This window comes from Cebidichthys violaceus, unplaced genomic scaffold, assembly GCF_023349555.1.
Source record: "Cebidichthys violaceus isolate CVI_PGR_0920_01 unplaced genomic scaffold, fCebVio1.0.p SCAF_5, whole genome shotgun sequence".
Taxonomy (NCBI): domain Eukaryota; kingdom Metazoa; phylum Chordata; class Actinopteri; order Perciformes; family Stichaeidae; genus Cebidichthys; species Cebidichthys violaceus.
Window position 1 is genome coordinate 19,095,582 of NW_027176705.1, and position 27,734 is coordinate 19,123,315.

The 27,734-nt window shown below is 43.0% G+C and overlaps 1 protein-coding gene across 1 annotated transcript in view; it reads left to right on the forward strand.

Moving 5' to 3' along the window:
• cemip (cell migration inducing hyaluronidase 1) overlaps positions 1-27,734 on the forward strand; it is a 162,493-nt gene that overhangs the window by 97,098 nt on the left and 37,661 nt on the right. Inside the window, exons 9-14 of the mRNA XM_068730644.1 lie at positions 885-1,006; positions 6,450-6,597; positions 7,454-7,645; positions 17,234-17,403; positions 19,558-19,767; positions 20,442-20,647. Coding sequence (XP_068586745.1) covers positions 885-1,006; positions 6,450-6,597; positions 7,454-7,645; positions 17,234-17,403; positions 19,558-19,767; positions 20,442-20,647 — 1,048 coding nt within the window. The remainder of the gene's footprint in view (positions 1-884; positions 1,007-6,449; positions 6,598-7,453; positions 7,646-17,233; positions 17,404-19,557; positions 19,768-20,441; positions 20,648-27,734) is intronic.

Consider the following 27,734-nt stretch of genomic DNA (forward strand, 5'->3'; position numbering starts at 1 on the left):
TCCAATTAGATGTTTCTCTTATCCCATCAGATAGCAGCTACTTTAATGAAACCGCCAGACTCCAGCATGCAAATACGGACACATGCACACGAATATACAGACCTGCACTCATAATTCCCATGCAGCCTGACACACAGTGTGTGTGTGTGCGGCCCTGTCTCCTAAAAACGACATTACCATACAATGAAACTGCATGGTGAATTACATTTTGACAAAGCGACTTACAATTCAGTATCTATCTACTGTAGACGGGAGCAATTTGTGTATATATTGTGCATATATATATTTGTGCAATTTTGGGGTTAAGTGTCTTGCTCAAGGACACATTGACATGAGACTAGCAGACCGGGGAAACGAACCGCCGACCCTCTGATTGAAAGATGGCCCTGCTCTCCACTTATCCACGGTCACCCGAAACCAGAAGCCTTGTCCGTAACTTAAATAACGTAAGAAACGTAGTTATTTTCAGACAAACCACGATGTTTTACTGAACCTAACTAAGCAGCTTTGTTGCATTTCTTATTTCAGTTTACGTTAACTGTGTTTAAAACTGCAACTGTAACCCGGGAGCATGTAGTTTAGTTGTACAGGAATGTCATTTTGTTGGAGACAGGGTTGGTGTGTGCGTGTGTGTGCGCATGTGTGTGTGTGTGTATGTGTATGTGTGTGTGTGTAGAGCTTCAGAATCAAATTCAAGTCCACAGTCAAATGCACATCCCCCACTGTGTCAGCCAGAGAGAGAGCACACAATGGGAGGAGACAATTTCAATTGCTTTTGCTACAAATGCTTTTTGACAGCCGAAATGGATCACAAGTCCGAGCCTCGCCGTAAATTAGTCTGATATCTGCCGCCGGGCTGTCGGACCGACGTGTGTTTCTCACAGAGGCGGAGTGGACAGAATGGTTTGACAGGGATGATGAGAGAGGATCTGGAGACTGGGAGAAAGTGTCTGACCTGCACGAGGCCTACCCAGACAGACTGTGTAGCAGTCCACTCAACATCCAGGTAAGTCTCTTTTGACATCATCAAACACACATGCATGCGTGCGTGCATATTCACACACACACACACACACACACACACACACACACACATCTTACTGAAAGCAAATCCACTAAGCCACAGAAGTGAAGGCTGCTGATGCTGGCAACCAGGTGATTAACATATTACTCTGAAGCAACATGAGAAGCTATTGATGGATATCAGCAGAGCCTTTAATATTGTGCCAGAGTAATATTTTCCAGTCACATGCCTGTGGCTTTCTGATGTCTTAAAATGCAACATCAGCTGTCTGTATTATGTCCCAGCGTTGTTCACACAGCCAGGTCTGATTCCCAGGTCTTCAAATACCATCGCTTCGTCACGCCCCACAAGGCAGGGTCTGTATGAGACGCACCGGGCGTTCAACTACCTCCAATATGACCCCATGCTAATCATGCTAATATGCTCCAGGATGGTGATGACACTGCATAAAGACCAAAAAACTGCCACATGGGAAGGGACGATAGACGGGACAAACAATCCCAAGACTTTCACCCAGGAGACTCCCCGTCGTGTCCCGAGTGAAACCAACAACACGTTGGTGTCTTTGTGTCCACAATGTTAAATTTGTTACATTTTTACTTTACAAACATAGTCATTTTAACTCGAACCACGATCTTCTCCTAAACCTGACAAAGTGGTTGCGTTGCCTACAACTGTGTTTTTCTTTGAATTGACAACGGAGAGTCTTAGCTTCATGCGCTGTGGTAGCCTGAGCGTTAGAAAGTGTTAGTAAGGGTCCTGAACAAGTGCCAGTATGTGAGGAGTTGGGATGAGAACTTTGTCACGTCAGCCTCGTCTGCCAATGACTACTCCTGTCTAATCCTTCTTTTAATCACACGAGGGATATGATGTCATTCATATCCATTACTCAGGTTACTGGTCATCTGTGCGGTATCTCAATCTCCCCCAACAAAGGACCGTCTCCGTCACTTCTCTACTGAGGTGCGAGTATTGTCCATTGACATATTTTATGATCCAATATACTTGAGTGTATGATATTTACATTAGACCTGGAGTACATACTTAGACCGCAATAGACCAGCATAAAATACTCAGTCTCATTCTTCTTTTTCCAATCACTCCCTGCAATATATATATATATATATATATATATATATATATATATATATATTTTTTTTTTTTTTTTAAAAGAACGTCTGTGACAAATACATTGCATCTCCTGTGGTTTATTCACAAACAAAGCCAACCCATGTGTTTTGCCAGTTAAATGCTTTTAACGTGAGTCAGCAGCAAGATGATGTTCTAATGGCATTAGCAGTAGTGTCTCAGCACAGCGCTGACATGGTGGGACGAGAGTGAACGGTAAACAGTGAGGCTGTTATTGATGAGGTCAGATTCCCTTGCATTACATGCTGCATCATTTCCTCTGAATACCTTCATTGTGTACTACACAGTATACATTAAATTCTACATTGTAAAGGCAATCTGAATGCAACACGGGAACGGCTGACTCCGCCACTGTATTGCAGAAGGAGTAACAACCATAAATAATATATACATATATTTTTCAATAAAACCTGAAGCATTGTATCTTTAAACTCACATCTACACATAGCAACTCAAATGTTGGATAGGCAGTATACTAAAGAGGAGCTCCAGCTGCTCCTGAGTCCAGTTTTGTCGTGGGTAGGTCTGTCCATCCAGCCGGCGCCGACGAGCCAACCTGCCATTACTGCGCTGCTGGGACATGACATGGCAGCAGCCAATGGATGTGGATCCAGCCTGGCACCGTAGAGCAGCAGCTGTTAGCCTTCCATGAAGATAAGCATTAGTGCCAGGTCTGCCCCGCTTGCCACCAACACCCAAACATTACCATCAAAAAAATAGCTACTGTAGGCTCCAGCTGCTCCTTTTCATGGCTGCTCGGCAACAGTACAACTTCATCATAATAATTTGCTCCCTTTATGCTTTCTTGTTTCTGCCGTTTAATAAATAATATTGTCGGTATAAAATAATCTCCAGAAACGTACTAATCTTAGTGTCCTATTTCTTTGTTTCTGTCTTTTACTACGTAGTATGTTGCTGCAATTGTTGCATTTTCATAGACGTTCAGTACCTGCCATGTCCTCCCTGGGTTGCCAGCTCTGTGTGTGTCATCATTTTCCTGTTTGCCTCTGTGGGATCTCTACTTTTTTTTGCTTCTGATTTGTTTGAATATCAGACAAATCCCGAGGAAACGTGAAGAGGCTCAGTGCCTGAGGAGGACAGTTTGTACCGTCCTATAGTTTGTAAAGGTACTGTAGCGTGCAAACTTTTAAGCAGAGTGTAAACCTTAAGTTGACACGTGTTTCTGATCCTATGCACATACAGATCACACCGACACCGCTCGTAGGTGAAAGCAGAACGTGTTTGATCGATCTCATTTCCCTCGTACAAGTTGGTGAAACAACTTCCTTTCTTCCTAAAAGTACCGGCTATTATCTCGACACACTCAAAAGATCCACAGGTTAATCCGCAAATTGTTCCACAACATAATCCACATAACACAGTGCGGCTCCACTCTGCTCCAGCTACTACTAACAGCCGACACTAACTGTCACAAAGTGTCCTTAAAGTGACGTCAGTCTGTCACTTACAGTACGTGTAGTTCTTACCACAACAAATGATAACAACATCCTTGTAACATTCAAAGTAGAAACAGATCTGATTAAACATGTAAATGCAAATAAATATTTTTACAGCAAATTGAATTTGGCTCTTACAGGTACACACTGAAGGTCACTGGAGTTCAAGAGATCCGTTTTATTGCTCTTTGAACGAAAAGGAAAGGTTAAAAACAGCAGAGTCTCATTTCTCTACTTCAGTCAGTAGACCATCTGACGTTTGTGACTGTCCATGGCTTATGTATATTTCAATGACATTTACTTTAGACTTGCAGTACACACTTACAGTACAGCCTATAATTAGCTAGCGTTAGTATATGCTAGTAGCATTAGCAGTAGTAGTATTAGCAATGATTGCTAGCGGTAGCATTTATGCTAACAGCGTAGACCAGTGCTCTGCTTTGTTGGCTCCAGTACAAAATTAGCGGAGAAAACACGACAGCGTGTTTAACACAGCTACTTTATGCAAAAGACAACACAATACACACCAATTTCAAATATCCACTGTGATTTACAACGCAACAAAACCACCATAACGGCTGTTTTCTTCGTCACAGATTCACAATATACAGAGATAAGAGAGCAGATTTATTCCACAGTATTTTGTTCACTGTTCATGAAAGAACATCATAAAATGCTTTTTACAATCCCTGGAGGATGGACAGCCAATCCCAATGAGTGCAGACACTGAGATCTTTATTTCCATCTTTACCACTGCATCACTGTATCAGTCTGAACAGCAGCCATCTGACCACTTACAGTACATCTTCAAATAGGGTTTGGAGATTAGCTTGAAGTAAATAAATTAAATATAATCCACATAATCTCATTGTATAATCATAGAATCTGTTGTACATAGAAAAGCACAGGAAGTGGAGTAAATCCTGAAACCCTGTCAGAAGATTGAAATAAGTAACAGACTTGAATGCTGCACCAACTGTGTTGAAATGACTGAGCTTTGTGTCACAACGTTCTCATGTGCAGACCGACTGAGCACTAAACCCCATCACTGGAGCGCTTTATGAAATTCCTGCTGTTTGACAACAATATAAACCAGACACTAGACAAATACCAATGTCTGGTGCAAAAACACATCATTTGTCCTGAAGCCAGACATCTCTCTCTCTATCTCTCTCTCTCTCTGTCTCTCTCTGTGTCTCTCTCTGTGTCTCTCTCTCCTCTCTCTGTCTCTCTCTCTGTCTCTCTCTGTCTCTCTCTCTCTCTCTCTCTCTCTCTCTGTGTCTCTCTCTCCTCTCTCTCTCTCTCTCTCTCTCTCTCTCTCTCTGTGTCTCTCTCTCCTCTCTCTCTCTCTCTCTCTCTCTCTCTCTCTCTCTCTCTCTCTCTCTCTCTCTCTCTCTCTCGTATTAACATGACATTTTGGTATTTTCCTTTAATCTTGAGGGGGTGGGTCATGGCGCAAAAATGTAACAATAATGTTTTGGTGTTTTTGCAAATAGTACCGTCCATTACAGTGCCTTGCAAAAGTAATGACCCCCCTTGGCGTTTTTCCTATTTTGTTGCCTTACAACTTGGAATTAAAATTGATTTTTATTTGGATTTCATGTAATGGACATACACAAAATAGTCCAAATTGGTGAAGTGAAATGAAAAAAATAACTTGTTTCAAAAATTTCTAAAAAATAAATAACGGAAAAGTGGTGCGTGCATATGTATTCACCCCCTTTGCTATTAAGCCTCTAAATAAGATCTGGTGCAACCAATTACCTTCAGAAGTCACGTATTTGGTTAAATAAAGTCCACCTGTGTGCAATCTAAGTGTCACATGATCTCAGGATATATATACACCTGTTCTGAAAGGCCCCAGAGTCTACAACACCACTAAGCAAGGAGCACCACCAAGCAAGCGGCACCATGAAGACCAAGGAGCTCTCCAAACAGGTCAGGGACAAAGTTGTGGAGAAGTACAGATCAGGGTTGGGTTATAAAAAAATATCCAAAACTTTGAACATCCCACGGAGCACCATTAAAGCCATTATTAAAAAATGGAAAGAATATGGCAAACCCAACACCTCTCATCACCCTGAGAACACCATCCCCACAGTGAAGCATGGTGGTGGCAGCATCATGCTGTCGGGATGTTTTTCATCGGCAGGGACTGGGAAACTGGTCAGAATTGAAGGAATGATGGATGGCGCTAAATACAGGGAAATTCTTGAGGGAAACCTGTTTCAGTCTTCCAGAGATTTGAGACTGGGACGGAGGTTCACCTTCCAGCAGGACAATGACCCTAAGCATACTGCTAAAGCAACACTCGAGTGGTTTAAGGGGAAACATGTAAATGTCCTGGAATGGCCTAGTCAAAGCCCAGACCTCAATCCAACTGAGAATCTGTGGTATGACTTAAAGATTGCTGTACACCAGCGGAACCCATCCAACTTGAAGGAGCTGGAGCAGTTTTGCCTTGAAGAATGGGCAAAAATCCCAGTGGCTAGATGTGCTAAGCTTATAGATACATACCCCAAGAGACTTGCAGCTGTAATTGCTGCAAAAGGTGGCTCTACAAAGTATTGACTTTGGGGGGGGTGAATAGTTATGCACGCTCAAGTTTTCTGTTTTTTTGTCTTATTTCTTGTTTGTTTCACAATAAAACATATTTTGCATCTTCAAAGTGGTAGGCATGTTGAGTAAATCAAATGATACAAACCCCGAAAAAAATCTATTTTAATTCCAGGTTGTAAGGCAACAAAAAAAGAAAAACGCCAAGGGGGGTCAATACTTTTGCAAGGTACTGTAATTGTTGTCTGTCCTTTGTACTACAGGCTGAAACCCATGACGGCATACCAGCCAACCAGACCGGCGATGTGATCCACAAGAATGACAAGGACTATGGCTTCGTCTGCCTCAACAAGGACCAAGCTCACGGCCTCTGTCACAACTACAGGGTTCGCTTCCTCTGTGGAAAACTGGGTACATTCATGAGTTCCTTTCAGTGTGTGTGTGTGTGTGTGTGTGTGTGTGTGTGTATATATGAAGATCTCCAGGATATTTGTTTCTAAAAAGAGAACGTATACCTTGATAGTCTTCATCGTGGATCAACCCCAAGACAACCACACAGAGATGTTTGGTCTTTTTAAGGGGGGAATGTGTGAATGGTTGTCTGTCTCTGTGTGTGTGTGTGTGTGTGTGTGTGTGTGTGTGTGTGTGTGTGTGTGTGTGTGTGTGTGTGTGTGTGTGTGTGTGTGTCAGCCCTTCGATGGTCTGAACCCTGCCTTCACCCAATGTCAGCTGGGATCGGCTCCAGCCCCCTTCGACCCCTGAACAGGAGAAATAAGCGTCTCGGAGAATGAATAGATTCAAATTGCATGTCGTAATGTCAACACAACGATGAAGTGCAATTTGTATAAGATTTTCAAACTCAAAAATACTTCAAAGGAATGAAATATACAATCCATTGTTGAACAACTAAAGCTTGTGTAACAGCAGGCTAATTGCACATGACCTGCCCTCGTGTTTGCGTGTGTTCAGTGTCATGGTTCACTAACTGTGTGTTATTTTTCATTTTAGTGTGTAAGCAATCATAAAAAAAAAAAAAAGCTTAAGACGTATACAAATAATATTAAACCATACTGCTTGGTCTGCCACACAAAAATGTGCTGCATGGAAAATGAGCCATGCACTTAAATAGGCATGCATGCATTGCGGGCACAGATGGGTTCGACCTTCCCAATGTAGACTAGTGTTGCTGTGGAGAGACTGTGAAGGGTTGCGTGAAAGTAGCAGTGTGCATTCTTTGAGCTCTAACTTTCACCGTCTCCCTCCGTAGTTCGTCCGCAGGCCTCCATTTCCATCGATATGTTGTCCAACAGCAGCATCCTGGAGCTGGCCGACCAGCCGGAGGGCTGGAAGTCCAGGGATCGGGTCGTCGTGGCCAGTACCGACTACTCCATGCACCAGGCTGAAGAGTTCGCGCTGTTGCCCTGCCCCACCTGCACCTCCAACCAGGTCAAGATCCAAGGTGAGAGAACAGTGACCAGTATATCACCATGCAGGGCCGGAAATAAAGGTTACTTTATAGCATGAAGTCTGGTCCAGAGTGCTCTTGAACGGCTGCCGACTTTCACTGGAGAGGTCTTTTGACATTAGCTGTTTGTAGGGGAGACCGTAATACACTTCTCCCCCTCATGTTCTCCTTGCCTGTATTAGGATCAGTGGCTTTATGGCCCATTAAGCTCCCTCTTCCCCTCAAAACCCTCTCACTAATCTAGTTTATCTCAAATGCAAAAGATTTCGAGGCCTCAAAACTTCCTAGAGCAATCAGCTGGTGTTGAATTTGGACACTGCTGTATAAATCATTTTGTTTTAATAGCAGTAAGGGTTTAGTGTTTTTGCACAGGTTAAAGGTTCTGAGTGAACATTGCTAGAATATGAACTTCATTTTGGTGTGATGCTAATGGCTCACGTCCAGTGTACTTTTGTCTGAAGTGACTATATGTAAGTTCAGCATTTTGGTCATCGCCATCTTGTTTTTTTTTTTTGCAACCACAAGTGACGTAGAGTGTAGCTAAGTACAACTGAACAAAATATTTTCAGCAAACAAAAAAGTTACGTGAAAACACACTGTGATAGAGTTCAATTTGCAAGACAAAAACAGACAGACGACGCCGTGGCAGAGACCTGTCAATCACAAGTTGGCCCCGCCCTAAAGCATCCCCTGCTTTATGGTCTGTTTGACTCTAAATGGAGCATAATGTACTAAATGAACATCATGCTGTATTGAAGAAGACTGTAAACTAGAGATTGAGACCATAAACTCATGTTTACGATGTTTACTGAGGGAATAAATCAAGAGAGAAGTAGAGTCATTTTAGACTAGACTTCTATACAACCAGAGGAGTCGCCCCCTGGTGGACACTAGAGAGAATGCAGCTTGAACACATGAAGAATCGGCTTCACTTTTCAGACCCTGAGGTTGGCGCCTGCTTAACTGTACAGCTGGAGCCATGATGTGGTTAGCCTAGCTTAGCATACAACTGGAAGTAGACTCTGTTCAAAGGAGAAAAAAAACATATACCTACAATATCAACAACTCTAAAGATAATTGATTCACTAATTTCTTAATTAACCACAATGGTGTGTCTCCTTTGTTTAACCCATACACAAGTAGAACTAACTAGTAATAATAATAATTTGTGGGTTGATTCATTGTTAATGCATTATTTGCTGTGAATGCCATGGGAATTGGCCATTTGACCCCCATGTAGGAAAGGCAGACTCCAATCCAAACGCAAATATATTGAAAACAATAATAAAATGGCTGGAAGTGATTGTTGACTGTATTTTGTTCTAAAACAATTATGTTTATGAACTGATTAGTCAATCATCAAAACAATGACCAGATATGTTGATCACTGATTGTTGTCATTAATCAAACGAAAAACACCAAACATTCAGTGGTTCCATCTTTTCAAAGAAGAGGCGATGATTTCATTACAGATTATAAAAGGATTATCTTTGAGTTAGACTGTTGGCCAGAGGAAACACCTCAGGTTTAGTAAATCATAATGGTCATTTACACAATTTTCTGACATTTTATTGATTAAATGATTAATCTGACAGATAATGAATTAATGAAAAAAAATCATCAGTAGCAATTCTGTTTATATACAGTGCAACTAGGGACCAGACGGGAATGTTTCTGAGAGTCATGAAACCCAAAAGTAGAATATCTCTGGGTTTTGCAGCACAGCATGACTGACCGAATCAAATCAATGTTTCCTGGAGCCTGCTCTGTAACGCGAGACCGTGCATGTGCATGTGTATGAGTGAGTGAGTGAGTGAATGAGTGAGCGAGTGTTGAACACTGTATCTCATTTAGCTTTATCAGAAGATGGAACACAGTATGCATCTACAGGCAGGCATAGTCAATTCAACTATCAGTGTGCATTCTCTTTCTTATCTCTTCGGAGCGTCACCTCAGAAGCCAAACTCACCCTTCACTAAGTCCCGCCCCTTGAACACAGTCTGGCCAATCACAGGGTAGCATCATCCATCTCTGACCAGGGTCCGATATCTAACCTGCTACCGCTCCACAGACTCACCGGTGGTTTCAGGTTGGTTTAGTGGATTTGGAGCTCGTCGTGTTAAACATAGTGTAACAGCGACACTTGTTACCCAGTGAGGTTAAAGGAGATATAAAACCTTAGTGGAGCTAACATTAGCAGAGTACGTTAGCACATCAGTAAGTAGTATTAGCTCGTCTATGCTACGCTAGCTACTGAGGGTATACTGAGTGTCTTTTAAGGACTGTAACAGTGAATAAAGAGGAACAGTGTTGCTCCTTCATTTCATTGTCTTCTGTTTCCATCGCCAGGTGATCTGCAGGTTTTAGCTTCTATCTTTATCTTTTTAACCTGTATTCATATATATGTATGTATGTGTATATGTATGTGTATATATATATATATATATATATATATATATATATATATATATATATATATATATATATATATAAATAGAGAGAGAGAGAGAGAGCTGTCAGCAATTCAATAAGGTTTGAAATCTTAGTATTAAGCTTTTTAATAATAACTGTCTTTATTGCTATCTGACATTTCTTTCAGGATGAGTTGATTTTGTATTTTTTGAATATAGAGTGACTGAATGTGTTTCTCCTTTAGATAGCCTACAGCTTATAATGATTTGGAATGAAATCCCTCTTTAGCTGTGGCATTTATGTCCGCCCAAACAGATTAAAATCACACACTGAAACCAACTTTATTGCTCGGAACCCTTCCATGAGCGTTAAGGCTGAGTCTACAGAGGTGTGTGTGTGTGTGTGTGTGTGTGTGTGTGTGTGTGTGTGTGTGTGTGTGTGTGTGTGTGTGTGTGTGTGTGTGTGTGTGTGTGTGTGCGCATGTGTGTGTGCAAGCACACAAACACCCGGTCTTGAAGAGGCCAGGTTGAGACAGCCTAGAGCAGTGTGTGGGAGTCAGTGGAAGGTGTTTGGTCTGACTCCAGGCCAAGGGAAAGTCTCCGCCTGCATCCTGGAGCACCGTGTGTTCCTGACTGAGCCCATTCACAGTGACTCGCGTGCTAGTATGAACACGTGCACTTATTTGCTTTCTTTCTTACTGCTTCACGCTCACGCTCAGCAGTTCTTCAGGCCAAGCCTTGTCAGTCCTCACTGTTTTCTCCTGCATGATTCAAATGGCCTTTTGTCTTTTTCTCTTAGAAAAGCGGCTAAAAGTCCGCAATAACGTGACATGAAGTGTCCTAGCTAGTGTCCTAGTGTCCTAGCTCATAGCTGTCGCTTCTGTCCTCCTTCAGGACACCCCCCCACTTGCTCTCTGTTTTTCTGAGGCTCTGTGACGTCAGCTGGTAGTCGGCCATCCAGAGCAGAATTCCGATTTTCGGGAGCCTGAGGCCCGAGCTCCTGTCAAGCTCCTCCTGACTGTAATCGGTTTCATTAATTCCTGCATGCGTGCCACTCTGCAGCACCGTTTTTGAGCAAGCCGTGATAATCAAAGTCTATTCCCCCCCCGGCCCCTGAGGTTACACGCCATACAGGGAGGCTGTGTTGTGTTTTTGTTGTTGGGAGCTCGGAAGATGGCTGAGAGACACAGAGACGCGTGGCCCGGGGCTATTTATCAGTTTAAGTCCAGTAACTTGTGCCTGAGTTTTACATGTTGAACTTCTGACAGATCTAAATGGCATGAATGACGATGAGTGTAGAAAATAAATGTGGATCAATGGCCTCGGGCAGTGGTGAGGGATTCAGACTTAGATTATTCTATTTCTACCCTGACATTTACCTAGGATTTCAAAGCCAGGCTGTATCTCTCCGGGTCAGAACTAATCGCCCCCCCCCCAAAAAAAAAAAAAATACACCCAAGCTCGAGTATGACCCCTGATGACCCCTTTCAAAAATCAAAAACCCCATTGCCATCAAAACTTTGAGCAGTAGATACATAGTCAAACATATGTAGACACCCACACATTACAGTCCATGCATTCCTTTCTGTATGGAGCTTCACATTTTTGGCATTGGAATTTAAATTTGGCATTGAAAACGAAACCCTAGAAAAAACCCTAAGCCATCGTGGTTCTCCAGATAAAAAAAAAATGAAAAAAAGACTAATCATCACCCGGCGAATGGTGATCATCCAATCAGGTGAATTCTGATGGAAGGAGAGAATTTTCATTAATCTCTTGAACAGGCTGTTCTAAATTGAATTCAAATGTCATACAAGAAAACTGATGAAGTGATCTATTTTACCTGGCTTTGTGAAACATTACTCATTGGAAAAATGTCAACTTTTAAAATGTTAGTTTTCTATAACAAAGATGTAACAGTTAAGCCAAGATTTAGTTCGAAACTACATGAGTGGTTTTACTCAAATGTGAAAAATGATGACGCTCGGATGTGTGACGTGACTTTCTTTCCCTGTGGTGTTTTCTTCATCGATAGCAGTTTGTGCTGCTACTGAAAAACTGCTTTTAAGTCAAGTCTGACTACGTTTTGATATCTGACTAGCAATGATAATGACTCTGTTGAAAGCTCTGGAGTTCTGTTCGTTATCTCAGACAGTCAGTGCGGACAGCTGTGCAGCTCTGAATTAAGACATTTTAAACTCATTTGCATACAGTAACACTATATGATGCATTTCTCTCTCCGTCGGTTGTTAAATGCCTGTCTGAAATGTACGTGATATAACCAGCTAGACGTTTATTACAGAACGACTTGCCACTCTTAAAAAAAAGTCCTCACTTCCTCCTTGCAGAAAGAAACTAATTGGCCTGATAAGATCCACGAGCCGGCGGTTTTCCATATGTGGTTTATAGCCAACTCATGGAATAGTTGTCTTAAAGAGAGATTATGTAACCTTTGAAAGAAGACATGACATTTCTTAAATGAAAAGTTGAATCTACAAGGATTAAAACACCGTTTTCAACACACTAACCAACCACCACTTGTGGTTATGTTGGCTGTTATTACTCAGACGTTTCAGAGGCCAGAGAAATAGCCTTTTTAGCTTTTCATCGAGAACTTAAATAATGTCTGTTTTCCATTTGGATGTCACAGTCCCAGGTATTGAACCTGCTGGCTCACAGGCATGTCTTACTGGACACTTAAATGGAACAGAAACACAATTTATATTATTAGTTACAACTGTGGTTTACTTGTTTTGACCAGTCGAATGACACATTTCCACTGCATGGAAACACACATGCTCACTCTCTTCTTTTTGGTTTTCCATGAGCAAAGGTTGAGCAAAGTATTTGGTACTTTCAAGCTCGCTGGGGCGATACTACGGGGTGGCTAAGTGGAGAGCAGGGCCGCCTCTCAATCAGAGGGTTGGTGGTTTGATCCCCAGCTCCTGCTCCGCTAGTCTCATGTGCCCCTTGAGCAAGACACTTAACCCCACAATGTCTCCCGTAGCTGTGCCTACAGTGTGTAGATAGATACTGAAGTGTGAGTCGCTTTGGTTAAATGACTGTAATGTAACACGTTGACTGAGGACATCCTGCACAAACAATTGACAAAGTGCAGACGTTCCTTAGTTTGGTTGCCGATGAAAGGATTTAGTGAGTGTCCCATTGAAGGTGACGTTATCAATATGGCAGAGTATGGCAGACTGTTGTTTGACTCTCTCTTCATATCAGACTTTTAAAAAATTTAAATGAATTAATGTACCTCAAATCACGGCTCTTGGTATTGAATTTTAATTTAAAAGTGTTCATTGGATCAGTTTCAGGGAATGTTAATCAGAAGTGATTATATTACATAATACATTGACAGAGCTCAACTTGTGGCATCATACCAACATATAGTTATACCAACGCTTGATCAGTGGCCCTATACTCTAAACTACGATGCTCTAGGTTCCCCTCTAGTGTCACCTTTGGACGTATCCGAGACAACGGGTCAGCTTCCACTTGTTAAATGCATTGTGTTTTTTCAAAATAAACTTCTGTGCTCACAGGAAACTTACCGTCTCTGCTCATTACATGCGGACAGTCTCTTTGCATTAGAAACTTCCAACTTAAGGCAGCTAACTTATGGTCAGGTGTGTTACCTTAAAATGACTTTGTTTGTTACCTAACCAAACTGAGGTAAGGATAAGGCCACATTGATCTGGGTTCACTCAAGACACCAACGGCGGCCTCCTGCCTGAATATCCTGTTTCCCACACAGACTCTACTTGGGTGGGCCACTTAGCTATATTAATGGCAGTCCGAGTATATTTGGCGACGCATTGAAGCATTACTGACGGTTACTGTTGATGTGTTTAATCTGAGCTGTAATGATAGTGTTCATTTGTACGGTTTGAGTCCTTTGCTGATAAAGAGAGTAGGAGGTGAAAAAGAGATTACCGTATTTTTCGGACTATAAGGCGCACCGGATTATAAGGCGCACTGTGAATTAACGTGTCTGTGTTCACACATAAACCGCACCGGATTATAAGGCGCATTAAGCAAAACAACACAGTCCGGTCAATCAAACTTTATTCAACTCAGTTGTAACAACAAATACCGGTACAGAAAAATACACTCACTTATCGATTCATTCCTCTTCCACAAATCCATCGAATTCTTCATCTTCAGTGTCTGAGTGAAACAGCTGTGCGATTTCGGCATCAAGAATGCCCGAATCCCTCTCGTCATTTTCCGAGTCAGTCTTGTTGCCGTTATCGGTACTTGGCTGTTCAGTGATGATTCCAGCTTTCGTGAAGAGCTCGGACGACGGTTGCGACCGATGGTTACTTGTTGTGCTTATTGATCGATTTTGACTTTTAGTTTAGACATTACATTCCTGTTACGGGGCCGATCAGGTAGTGACACAGCGTACCGTAATGCTCCGAATATCCATTGAGCGGAGCGGCTTCGTTGCTTACCAAAGTCGTACTTACACATTTCGGCAGATTTTTGAGCGCATTGTACCACATAAAATCGATCAATAAGCACAACAAGTGACCATACATAAGGCGCGCTGGATTATAAGGCGCACTGTCAATTTTGGAGAAAATTTAAGGATTTTAAGTGCGCCTTATAGTCCGAAAAATACGGTAAGCGTGTGGATGTGTGATCTTCTGTCTATCAGAATTCTTTGATTTTTTTTTTTCTTTTCTTTGGCATCACATTTGGCATCACATTTGTGATGTTCTGGATGTGAATGTGTTGGAGTTGAGGGCAAGTGGAGCAGAGCTGTGATTGTTTCTGCACCGTACTTCCACTAACGGTCCTTGGTCCCTGTCTTTCATGGGCTTAAGGATTAACTTGGCCTTTTTATATTTATCTTTTAAGAACAGTTCAAGACCATATGCCCTCTATTTCTTCTTCAGTTTTTACCCGTGGTATCAGAAATATCATAATTGATACAAATACGTTTTTTTTCAAGGCATTGTATCAAATGTAGAAATTCCAGTTTTGTGACACACTAATACTGAATGCTAATACTGAATGCTAATACTGTAGATTATGGGTGATGATAATACAGTACATGGATGGAATTGTTGATATAGCTGTGCAGTGTTCTAAACAGATTGGATGGCATGCAGCAAATGATATTAGGGGTGGGGTGAGCAGGGCTAAGTGGAGAGCAGGGCAGCCTTTCAATCAGAGGGTCGGCGGTTCGATCCTGCTCCGCTAGTCTCATGTCAACGTGTCCTTGAGCGAGACACTTAACCCCAAAATGTCTCCCGTAGCTGTGCCTACGGTGTGTAGACAGATTCTGAATTGTAAGTGGCTTTGGTGGGCCACTTAGCATCTGCTAAATGACTGTAATGTAATGTAATATTACAACCAAAAGAGACTTTAGACTTGACATCTCTGGCACACACACGTTACACGTCACACCTCTATTGCTTCTGGGATGCCGGCATTGTTTGGTTCTGTCGGGCAAAAAGACAACTTGGGATGGACCCAAATGCAGATAGACATGGGGAGCAGAAGGATGATAAACAGTGATTTGATTTTTTTGATTTTTTTTTACAGTTTAATCATCATAGTGTGTAATAAAGTTTTACTGCTGCTGTTGCTTTTCAAGTAACAAGTCCCCGAATATCAGTGCAACGTGTCAGTAGTGTGTTCTCGTGAACGGAAGCATTTAACGGTGAAAGTCAGGGCGAGCGGAGGAGCTTCAGAAGCCCCCGGAGTCATTTGAGTCGCAGGTTTGGGAGCATTTTGTCTCCCCTGTAACTCGTGATGACGGGATGAGGGTGGTGGACAGAACCGTTACGGTTACGACAACGGCAAAACATCGGGCGTGTCCACACATAGAAGCGCCACCATGCTGGTCTGTCAGCAACGGGGGCCAAGGCACAACAACAACAACAACAACAACAACAACAACAAGGTATCATCGCGCCATTTGTTTTCATGTAAGACTATAGCCCAAAGTTCTTTGCTTAAGTGTTCTTGAAGTTCTTTAATTGATAAATGGAAAGCAAAGTTATATTTGTCTCCTCCCCTTTTCTTTGCTGATCCGAAAAATAATCCGATCCGTGACTCAGAGTTTTGTGATCCGTTGCACCCCTAGTGGCTTGCCGCAGTTATTACATTTATTTCAGCTGTGTTTCAGGTAGGAAGAAATTCTCTGTTACATCGGTCAACATACACACACTGGTTGCAGGTTTGCTTTGTCTGCAATTTGCCACCTAAAGTTAAAGTGTTCGCAGCTGTTTGACCGCTGCAAGTTGCAATGTACTGTAGGTTGGGTGGAAGGGGCGGTGGTGGGGTCGGGTTTCTAACTTTGGTCGACTCAGGAGGGAACTCATTGTCAGCATTTCTCTCTCTCTCTCTCTCTCTCACTCACTCACTCACACACACACACACACACACACACACACACACACACACACACACAAAGTGCACAACATAAACCGTTTAAAAATGAAGTAAAATAAGGAGACGTTCTAAAACACTGGAACTCTATGAACTCTAAACTATGTCAGCGGAGTGTGTGTGTGTGTGTGTGTGTGTGTGTGTGTGTGTTCTGCATCAATGTGTATACGAGTGCCTCTATCTGTTCACTATAATTATCAGTGCTGCCTGCCCATTCTCCTTTAAAAATAGAAAAAGTGGTGCAACAAACTATGACTAAGCTTCACCATTATATGCTCCATTGCAAGTATCTGAAAACATCTGTTCAGCCCCACACACACACACACACACACACACACACACACACACACACACACACACACACACACACACACACACACACACACGCGCACGCGCGCGCACACACACACACACACGCACGCACACAGATAACAAACAAACAACAAACTCTACTTCGCTCAGTGTCTGGTGAGAGTGGACATCTGTTTACACTGCTCAGCTGAATGGACCGTTTGGTAGAAACAGTGAAGCTTCAGCACTGCAGATCCAGCATTATTCAACAGCTTTATATGTTGAGACCTTGAGCTGGTGTGTGTGTGTGTGTGTGTGTGTGTGTGTGTGTGTGTGTGTGTGTGTGTGTGTGTGTGTGTGTGTGTGTGTGTGTGTGTGTGTGTGTGTGCGTGCGTGCGTGCGTGCGTGCGTGCGTGCGTGCGTGCGTGCGTGCGTGTGTGTGTGTGCGTTTGTGTGTGTGTGTGTGCAGGTAAGGCCCAGTTCATCCACATGGGTGAGGAAGTGGATGGGGTGGACATGAGGGCGGAGGTGGCCCTGCTGAGCCGTAACATCCTGCTCCGCGGTGAGATGGAGCCCGGCTGCTACGGCAACGAGGCCTGCAAATTCTTCGACTTTGACACTTTTGGCGGACATTTGAAGGTACATTGTTGTCCTAACCTTGTCGTTTACAGAGAGAGTTAAGCAGATGATTCACATGTGAACCAGCTTCCACCAGCGGCCATTGTACGCTGCCTGAGGACAAGCACGAGCAGGGACTAGCTTCAGAACATGGGGCCAGACACGGCACAGCCTGCAAGGCGTATTGCTATCAGCCAATCAGCAGGCAGAAAGCCGGCTCTCAACAGTGCAACACAACACAACATATCCAGACAGAGAATATCTAAGGGGGTTGATATACTATACATAAACTAATCACATCCTCAAATTGTATGCTAATGCTAACAGTAGCTATTGTGGCTGTCCCCGTTCCGTGGCCGACACATAACGTATAGCAGCTAACTTACCATCTTTATCATTTCACACCTGCTGGGCCATGTGGAGCCATATATTCTCCAGGATTTGATTTTTGAGGTCGTTTTTGGGCGCTAAGGAGGCGACTGCCTCTTATTGTTCCATGTGCACATTATTCTAAAACACCCGAAAAACGTTCCAATGGACCAAAGACAAGCTTGTTTGTCTGACACTCCGTTACCCTGAACACAAATGGCCACTGTTCATAAAAGCCCATCTGAAATCACAAAACACTCCATCCAACAAACAGAAGCACATGGCAAATGATTATGCTGAATGACAGCGATATTATTTTATAACGTTCGTTAGAACAAAGAGGCGGAGACTGAGGCATCGCAGACTGGCTTTAAGGGCGTTCACCTCGCTGGTGAAGTGGACCTTGAGTTGGGCTTGTTTCGTCAAACTGTTCGATTGTAGAAGAAAATATGACATCTTTTCGTTTTACTTTTATAATTTCCTTGATATTGTCTTTTTGTGTATTCTGAATTTAACTGAACTCCACTTAATCCAGAATCTCAGACTCTCTGTTGATCTTCTTACAATAGCAAGTTACATTACACTAAGGAGTAAATTGTATTTTGATCACGTTTCTTGGCCTTTGCTCAGGTCTCCTTCCTGTTTGGTTGTCACAAACAACAGGTATAAACAAGTGACCCAGTCTGAATTCTTTTGCATTCTTTTTCTTTAAATTTCCGGCAGTCTGCATCTCTGCCTCCTGTCGCTTAAAAACAACTATGAATTTGGTCTTTAAAAAAAAAAAAACAGAAATTATGTGAGTATTCATTTAGAGCGAGGAAGTGAGGTCCGATTAAAAGCGATCACTGGAGACGTATCCTAATGTCCGGCGACGTACTTGTGATCGTGTTCATGCCGAGGTGTGAACAAGGTAGAGAAAGTAGACATTTGTTTCTCAAAGTTGGACCTGAGTGAAATATTCTTCAATGCAAAGCTTTCTTCCACGCCGACCAGCTGACCCCTGTTGGCCATCCCTACAGCCATGCTGCTTAGTCTGGCTGACAAAAAGGGTCATACGGCATGTATGAGCTAAACACACACACACACACACACACACACACACACACACACACAGAGAAAGTAAAGCCTCAGTGAGATTTCAGTGAAGCCCTTTAAAATGAATGCCTCAGAGCATAAACCCCCCCTTGACAGTTGGGCCGTCACAGTGGTGGTAAAACCCTGAATCTTCACTATTATCAGCTGGTCACAAGCTGAGAGGAGCAGACTTTGTTTCTTTGTGCATTTTTTTGAATATTGTTTCATAATATTTCAACTGAAGTCACAGTGAGAATCCCTCACAGTGTGATGTGGTGTATCTGGTTTGTGGAACAGAGCTGCTCTTCATCACTGAGTCGCTCTGCTCTCTAATGTCTTTTCCTCACCATCAGTCTCCATCTGACTTCCTCTAGATCAATCAATCTAGATCAATCTGAGCTACTTCCAATGAATCCTGTCTTTCTCTTATTCATCCTCTTTTTATTCTATCTTTTCATCTCTTCATCTTTATTGCACCTTTCCCCTATTTCCAATGTTTCTTCCCTCTTCCCATGCCTCTCTCCTTTCATTTATCCTACACGCCCTCCTCCCCTCTTTTCTCCCTCATATCTTTTCCTTCTATCCATGTCATAATTTCTCTACCTGGACCTCCTTTTGTGCCCCCCCCCCCTTTAAGTCTTCTTTTGCTGAGCCCACAGATTACAGTAACAGCTATTATTTGAGTGGTGCAACACCTGGTGCAACACCTGATCTATCTTCTGTCATCATCAGGTGGAACGGGGCTTCAGGGCAGTTCATGTATCCGGGCTGGAGCTGCAGCACATGGGCCAGCAGACAATGGGACACTACCCGGTCCATTTCCACATGAACGGAGACGTGGACGAGAAGGGAGGTTACGACCCCCCGACTTCTGTCAGCGATCTCTCCATCCACCACTCCTTCTCCCGCTGCGTAACCATCCACAGCTCCAACGGACTGCTGGTCAGTTGAGGATGTTAATTCATTTAGATGGTTCTACTTGATGCATTTTTAAGGGACGTAATTAAAGAAAAAAATGTTCAACATTTTTGGAAGTACACTCATTTGCTTTTCTGCAGAATAAATATGGAGCTACTGCCTGCAGCCAGTTAGCCTAGCATCTGTCAACATCACGCATTACATGTGATGTACACTAGCGCAACAACGGTGTCACTTACACAACCATTACAAAGGAAAAAAAGACAAGGAAGGACTCATTCTAATCCTCTGGACCTCCAAAAAAAACAAAACGTGGAAACATAAAAATTCTGCAAATTCACCCTCATCTGGATGTTTGGGGCGCCATCTTAGAAAACAGTATCCAGTCTCTCAATCCATGAGCCCAAGAAAAAAGGATGGCTACTCTGAAGTGCTGTTTGACTACCAGCCTTCGTCTTCTCAGTGCTCAGTCACTTGGCAAGAACTCAACAATCAAAACATAATTAAGGAGCTAAAGAAGAACCGCCCAATCTTAAATAATAGTGTATTTAACAGAAAGACACTTTCGTGGCCAGTTGCGCTCTTTGGTGGCAATTATTTCTCCAATTAGATTTGTTTTTTCGGTTTGGGAGGGAAGCGTTGCAGTAGTGTGACATGCTGTCTACGCCGTGATCAGTGACATTCTTACTCCCTCCCAGGTGAAGGACGTGGTTGGCTATGACATACTAGGCCACTGTTACTTCACGGAGGACGGCCCAGAAGAGAGGAACACGTTCGACCACTGTTTGGGTCTGATGGTGCGAGCCGGGACTCTGCTGCCGTCTGACAGAGACGGCAAAATGTGCCGCGACATCACTGATGGAGCCTACCCAGGATATGTGGCCAACCCACGGCAGGACTGCAGGTAAGACACATGTAGTGAGTAAAATAAGAAAGTAGCATGAAAATAGTCGAGTCAAGCACTGAACTGTACTGTCAATCAACTTTATACTTGGGTAAATGTACTTAGTTACATTTCAGTATTGCTGTTATTCTCCATTTTCTAGGAAGCGTTACGGTTACATGTTATGCATTATGGACCATTTAAGTACCAGGATGCCAATACTATGATTTCACTAAAACTCTGATCATTTGTGAAATGAAGAAGCAGCGTTTTGTTTGCAGAGAGGGCAAAGTTGACATGTTGCCAATGACAATGTAGCAATCTGCTTTTATTCAATATTTAAGTAATTTAGGAGAATTTACCACGTTCACCAATTGTCCCGTATTGTGAATTTTATGTATGGTACGAACACAATTTACGAGATCCAGACCTGTCGTCGGAGTTCCTGCGACAGTTCAATCGGGAGAGACTTCATTCGAATTTAACAATAATTTATTACACATACAAATTTGAATAGTGCAAAGCCTTTGGTAGTGATGCTGAGGTCAGACGGTGATGAAGGGACTTGTTACAGTCTTGATGATGAATGAGGAGCATGACTGTGATGCAGACTGGGGCGATTGTGCTGCAATGACAACTGACAGCAGCAGAGAGGAGAACCGTTTTAAAGTTTGACGGCAACGATGTGATTGGCTGAAGGAAACTGTGCAGAATCTGGTTGGTTACTTTAAAGTGAACGCCCCCAATCTGCTGATGGAGACAGAGAGAGACTGAGAGATTATGAATGAGTGTAGAGATAGTCTTCCTGACTGAACTTACGCTTAGTCTGCTGTTATCCAAAATTAGTTCATCACTAATGGATGGTATAGTTCATGACTTTGTGTTGCTATTATTGGCTAAATTACTAAATTGCCTGTTGATGCTGTTGTATAACGCTACACTATCAATATGAACATCTCAAGCTGCATCACGACTGAACTGATGCGCTGAATGAAGGATAACTCGCCTCTGACTGTAATAAGGTCAGTGAGAAGTGTCACCAGACGGCGTCATGTCAGACACTTCATTCGGTGGCCTCATCGCGTCCGGCCCGTGGAAGAGGGCGTGTCTTTAGACAGAGAAAGCTGGATGGCTCTTTGCTCATGCGGGTTTATGGAAGTCGCCGTCCAGGGGCCGTTCTCTGTTACAATCCCCGACATATTATGGTACTTTTCATATGGATCCATTTCTTCTTTGACAGTTCGATCTTCAGGTGACACGTCATTGAAAGTGGCGTCATATCCTACCACATGGCATTGTGGTTGTCTGCCATATTTTCAGTTTCACCACATCACACCAATCTCTGTTATTTGTCAGTTATGATTGACCCCTAGAGTCAAAAGTTCGACATTAGCCTAAACCCAACCCAACCCCCACACTCTTCCGCTATATACCTTCAAAACAGTCCCTTCCGGCTAAAGGCACAAAAATCCTCACTGCGATGGTTTTAAGACCGAAATTGGTCCTCACAAAGATAGCAATACAAGCCCACAGGCACACCCTGCAGCCTCACTTTGTTAGAGAGGCATTGTATTTAAAGCATAAAGATGCAGCTCAGAATATAAAGCAGTTTAATCCCGGTCACATGACTTTTTTTTTTTATCTCACCACACTGCCTCTGCCTTCAGCAACAGAGCATAACAGCCATGGTTAGGGATGCATAATGGCACAGGCTTCCACTGATCTGGAGTCATCCCCCTGCTCTCCAGCAGGAGGGGTCTGCAGGGATTTGCTGCTCCTCACGTTAACCTCTGTTTTCCTTTCATGTCTCTCTTGTCTCCTTCCCTCTGTCCTCTCTTAACGTTTCCAATTATAACAGCCTGGTAAAAACACAATGCACCATACTCCTAATGAGAGATTCTGTCCAGTTAGTCTGGATCATTGTATTCTGTAATGATTTCCAAATCCCAGTGTATTTATAACTGTGGTGTAAAACTTCCACTTTAATCAAACACGATTGCGCTAACGATGTTCCCCCACTGTATGATTTATAATGATTCATTTCCAGTCCTCCCTCACGCTCCCCGGCGGCTCCTTCTGTCTCTCCTGCCTAACATTGTCGTGAGCGCGTTGAATTAAAAACAACAATACATTTCAGTCACATCTGCCGGGAAGCCGAGACGTGTAGTCTGCATGATGAGGATGAAACTGTCATTTAATCTGAGCCAGGTGATTGTGCTGGGTGCCCTCACATGGGCCTGTGTGTGTGTGTGTGTGTGTGTGTGTGTGTGTGTGTGTGTGTGTGTGTGTGTGTGTGTGTGTGCGTGCGTACACGTATGTGTAAAGCATGCATTTGACATAACATGTTATCCATCCAAGCCATCTCCTTCAGAGGAAACAACGAGAGCATCTGTTCCTTCAGTGGAGATGTGGAGAGATCAACAACACCTGATTCCAACAGCGACTCTCTTTATCACTTAAGATAAATCACTTTATCGCTAAATTGTATTAATTTCATTGTATTTATTTAACCTTAATTTAGTCGGCAATATTTAAATTTCATTCAGAGCAATCCTGAACTCGCGGTAAAAGACCACCCCTGCTGTTTGTCCCGCTGTGCACACTGCCCTGCTTCCACCGTAGCAGAGAAGTGAATAGTCCCAAATCAAGATGAAGAAAGCCCAAATCAAGAGTCTCGTCAATTGCAGTTTGTACTCGTGTTGTTTCTTTGTCTCGTGTGCGGTGGCCGAGCATATATCGGGCAAACTAAATGAGCCCTGAAATGAATGTTTGCAGAACATTTGGCAGTTTTTACTTCATGGTAATATCCATCATGGATCAGCCTCCACCCTGAAATTTGAGGATATTGAAATGATTTCTAACGGAAAACTCTGAACAAACCAACCCTGTGATCAACAGGGTTGGTTTGTTCAGAGTGTCCTTTTTTAAACATGCCAGCTGCTTGGCTGTGAGACTCGTCCACCACTTTGGTTCAGACAGAAGTATAGCTGTGATTGGTCCCCAGAGAGTGAATCCTGCTGACCGCGAGCTTCACGTTCGTGGTTCAGAGTGAAATGTCTGGACGAGTATTGGAAGTTATACTACTAAAGATGTTCAATAGTGAACTCTAAAGACCTTCGTGACTCTCTTTAGCGCCACCAGCAGGTCGTTAGGTGATACATCTAGATGTCTACTACAGACTGTGCGTCGTAATGATTTTGGTAATGCCCTGACTTTTGCTCTTGCACGACCAGAAGGTTGACCGTTTTTTTTTTTTTCATATTTAAATTTGTTGTATTATCTTGATTTGGATGTGATGAATGAAATGCGGAGGAGGAAAATGAAACTAAGAGCGTCTCTCTTCACTTTAAATCATCTATCGAGTGTGTGTGCTGGTTACTTATTCACCACAGCACTGTTTCTCTCTCGCTCACGTGATCGCTCTCTTTTTCTTCTCGACTCTTTTTAAAATGAGTCGAGAAGGTTCCTAGTTCTGAGTTCCCGGGGTCCAAGAGGAGCTGTTGTGAGCGCGTTAGCCTGCTGATGTTAGCGTTCAATTCGAGCACAGCGTCAAAGATTTAACTGTTCAAAAACAAAAATCCACCGTCCCGACCTCCACTCCCTTACTTCCCACCTCTATACATAAAGGACAGCCCACTTCCTGTACATCCTGTTCCTCCTATCAGCGTGGTCAGTGTCCTATTGCTCAATATATCAGTCAAACAAGGTCATGTCTTTCTCACTGCATACGATCTAATGATAGAGTTGTGTTTCGCTACTTGGTTCCGGCCTGCAAAATGGCAGATTTTTTTCTTTTTTTTTTCTTTATTTGACATATAGTCAAATCCAAGCGGTAAGTTTGAAAAAGTAAAAGTACTTCCAGGTAAACCTTGAACAACAGCCACAGCGACTGGAAGGGTTGAGGAGCGAGGCGGAGGGAAACAAAGACCTCGAGGGGGGGGGGGGGGGGGGGGGGGGGTTAGGGTGTAGTGCTGCCGTGTGCTAATCTGCTGCAGAGCTAAACTGCATATCTGCCATTTCTATTCATATTCATTACCCTAAGCTTCTTTCTTTTTTTTTCCCCTCCCTCACCTGAAAATGGAACTATAATAACTTTCTCATTATTCCCGGTGCATGTGTGGAAGATGTTTTCTGAGGAACCCGGAAGAATTTGCACATTTATGAAAAACAAATTGTGTGTTTGACAAAAGGTCATATACAAATAACAGTCAAAATGAAGCCAACAATAACTGACACACTTACTTAAAAGTCTAAACAACCCAAGACGGAGATGCAGAAATTAACAAAAAAAGAGCGACATCTATAGAGAGAGAGAGAGAGAAGTTATGATAAACACTGTTTTATCTCCATGAACATACAGACACAAACGGTTTGTGTACACACTGCAAGCCAGCATGTGGCTTACAGAGCACCACTGTACTGAAGAGGCTACACAAACCGCTGTGGACTGAGCCTCTCTGACAGCCGGCTGTCACAATATTGCGCCGTTTGAGGCTGCAGCTTCTGTCTGAGTCATCTGAACGTGTAAAGGTTGAAGCATTGGGGGGGGGGGGGGACAGAACACTGACAGCTACAGAGGCAAACTAAACTGATCACTGTCATTGTTTCGTGTGTTCGGGACACCAAAACCACACAAAATAGATTTTCCCTCTAGTGATTTTACTTTTGTATGTCTCTTAGATGTCCTCTACTCCCCCAGAGTAGTCTCATTTAATTATTCATTCATATTTCCCTGTATATCTGTTTCAAACGTGGTGTTTTTAATCCTACATTTGGAGGGTTGTTGACACAGTTTGATGCGTATAAGAGAAGCCTTGCTCCTTTAAAGGGGGACATATCACGCTCCTTTTCAGGTTCATACTTGCAATCGGGGTTTCTCACATACTATGGTATTATTGGTATTGGAACGGACAGGTAGTTCTCAAGCGATGGGCTGTATATTCTAATAAGCATGCGCGTGACATATGAAGGGGAGCCAGATCTGATGTTTTCTGATCTCATGAGCCCAAAAAAAACCAAATGACTGGGTTGTCTTATTTCACAGTGTGTGGGTTTGTAGGCAGTCTAGAGTACAGTAGTACAGTTTAGGTTTCACATTTTCTCTGAATAAACGTTCAGAGTCTGACTACAGGCTTTTCTAACGCAGCAGTCATTTGTACATCATCGCTGTCGAGCATCAAACCTCCTTTTAAAAGAGTCTCCTGTGAAAGAGACATTGTTTCTGCTCTCTCCACTTTTTTCTGTGTTGGACGTTCCTCCCTCTCATCCTCTCTGACAGAAAACACATCAGAGAGCCTGAGGGGGACTAAACTTGATTAGGGCTGGCTGAGACCTTGTTTACACCAGAGCTAATTTCTTCCTCATCCAAAGTGAGCTGCTGGAGGGTGCAATGGGAAGAGGCGTCTCTATCCTTATTAAGGCTGCATAATTGCAAAGAGAGTTAACAGTTAGGTCGAGATGAGGGATGTAGCAGAGCGTTTGCCACCTATTTAGGCTGACGTGATAATATTATTGCTCTTACATTATACGTTTTACACAATATTCCAAGCTCAGCAGCACAAACACTTACGCTAAGCGCTCCATTACTTTCCAGACAAAGTGCAACAGGCGTCACAACAACACGGCATCGGGTTTTATTTAGTGGCAATTTATGCAAAACAAACTGCCACTGGGCACACTTCTGTTGTCTTAGTGCGTAAGCTACTAAATTGGACAACACAACACATTTTCGTGAATTGCAAAAGATTTAAGATATAAGAGCAAGACATCTTCCCCAGACCCCAGAAGACGCGTTCCAACATATGTAGCTCCATTCTTGACATTCCTTCTAGCACCACCTAAATGTCCACTTACAAAAGATATTAAATGCATATTGTGAATTTTCCGATCCACTGATGAATTTGAAGATTGTATATCTGTTACAGTTTTGCCACACAATTCAGAAGCAAACCAGAGAGAAGAGAACGGTGTTCGCTCTAGGTAGGCAACTTTAGAAGAGAGTACACAGAGAAACACTTTTCATACATCCAAAGAAACTTTACCCCAACACTTTTGCACCAATTGAAAAGGCACAATAGACAGTAAATACACAATAAATACATACTTAGAGTGCAGACCTGGTGCGTGGAGCTCACCCAAACACCTGTCTAGACACAAATGTTTTAAACAGATTTTTTCAAAGTATTTACAGACTCAGTGAACCATAGGGGTGCAGGCAGTGCATTTCACAACCTTGGTGCTGCTGCCTCAAAAGCTCGATCACCACGGGTCTTGAGGCGAGTGCGTGGGACAGACAGAAAATGCAACGCGTTTGACCTGAGAGCACAAGCTGGTGAATAAGGGTGAAGGAGTTCAGCCACATACACATGAGTCTGACATGAGCGCTCTGTAAGTGAGAGCATTTTAAAGTGGATCCTATACGCTACAGGGAGCCAGTGAAGAGATCTGAGTATGGGGGTGATGTGAGACCGTCTATTTGTCCTAGTGAGTCATCTGGCGGCAGCATTCTGGATGACCTGTAAACAGTTAAGGGCAGATACACTGAGTGAGGAGAAAAGTGCGTTTCAATAATCAATGCGTGAAGAGATAAAGGCGTGTATGATCATCTCTAGTCCAGCTGTTGATACTACAGATCTCAGTTTACTGATCTGTCTTAGGTGGAAGAAACAGGATCTGGACAGCTGCTTAACATGGGGGTCAAACGACATGGATTGGTCAAATATTAGCCCTAGATTACGCAGGTTGGAGTGTGCAGGAGGGGAAAGTGGACCAATAAATGGCTAAGTAACCTGAAAGCCTCACTAGGTCTGAAGGAAAGAGTTGAATATCATCCGCATATAAATTATACGCAACATTAATGTTTCTAATCTGTCCTGAGAACAAATATAAAGAAAATAAATGAGGCCCCAGAACCGAGCCCTGCGGTACACCACAAGACGGTGGAGAGGTGTCATACACAAAGTCTGCAGCAGAGACCATAAAGCTTCTGTCAGTGAGGTCAAATGAAATCCAGTCCAACGCGATGCCAGATATGCCCAACCAATCACGTAGCCTCTTAATCTAGATGTGATGGTCTACAGTGTCAAACACAGAACTGAGCTCAAGCAGT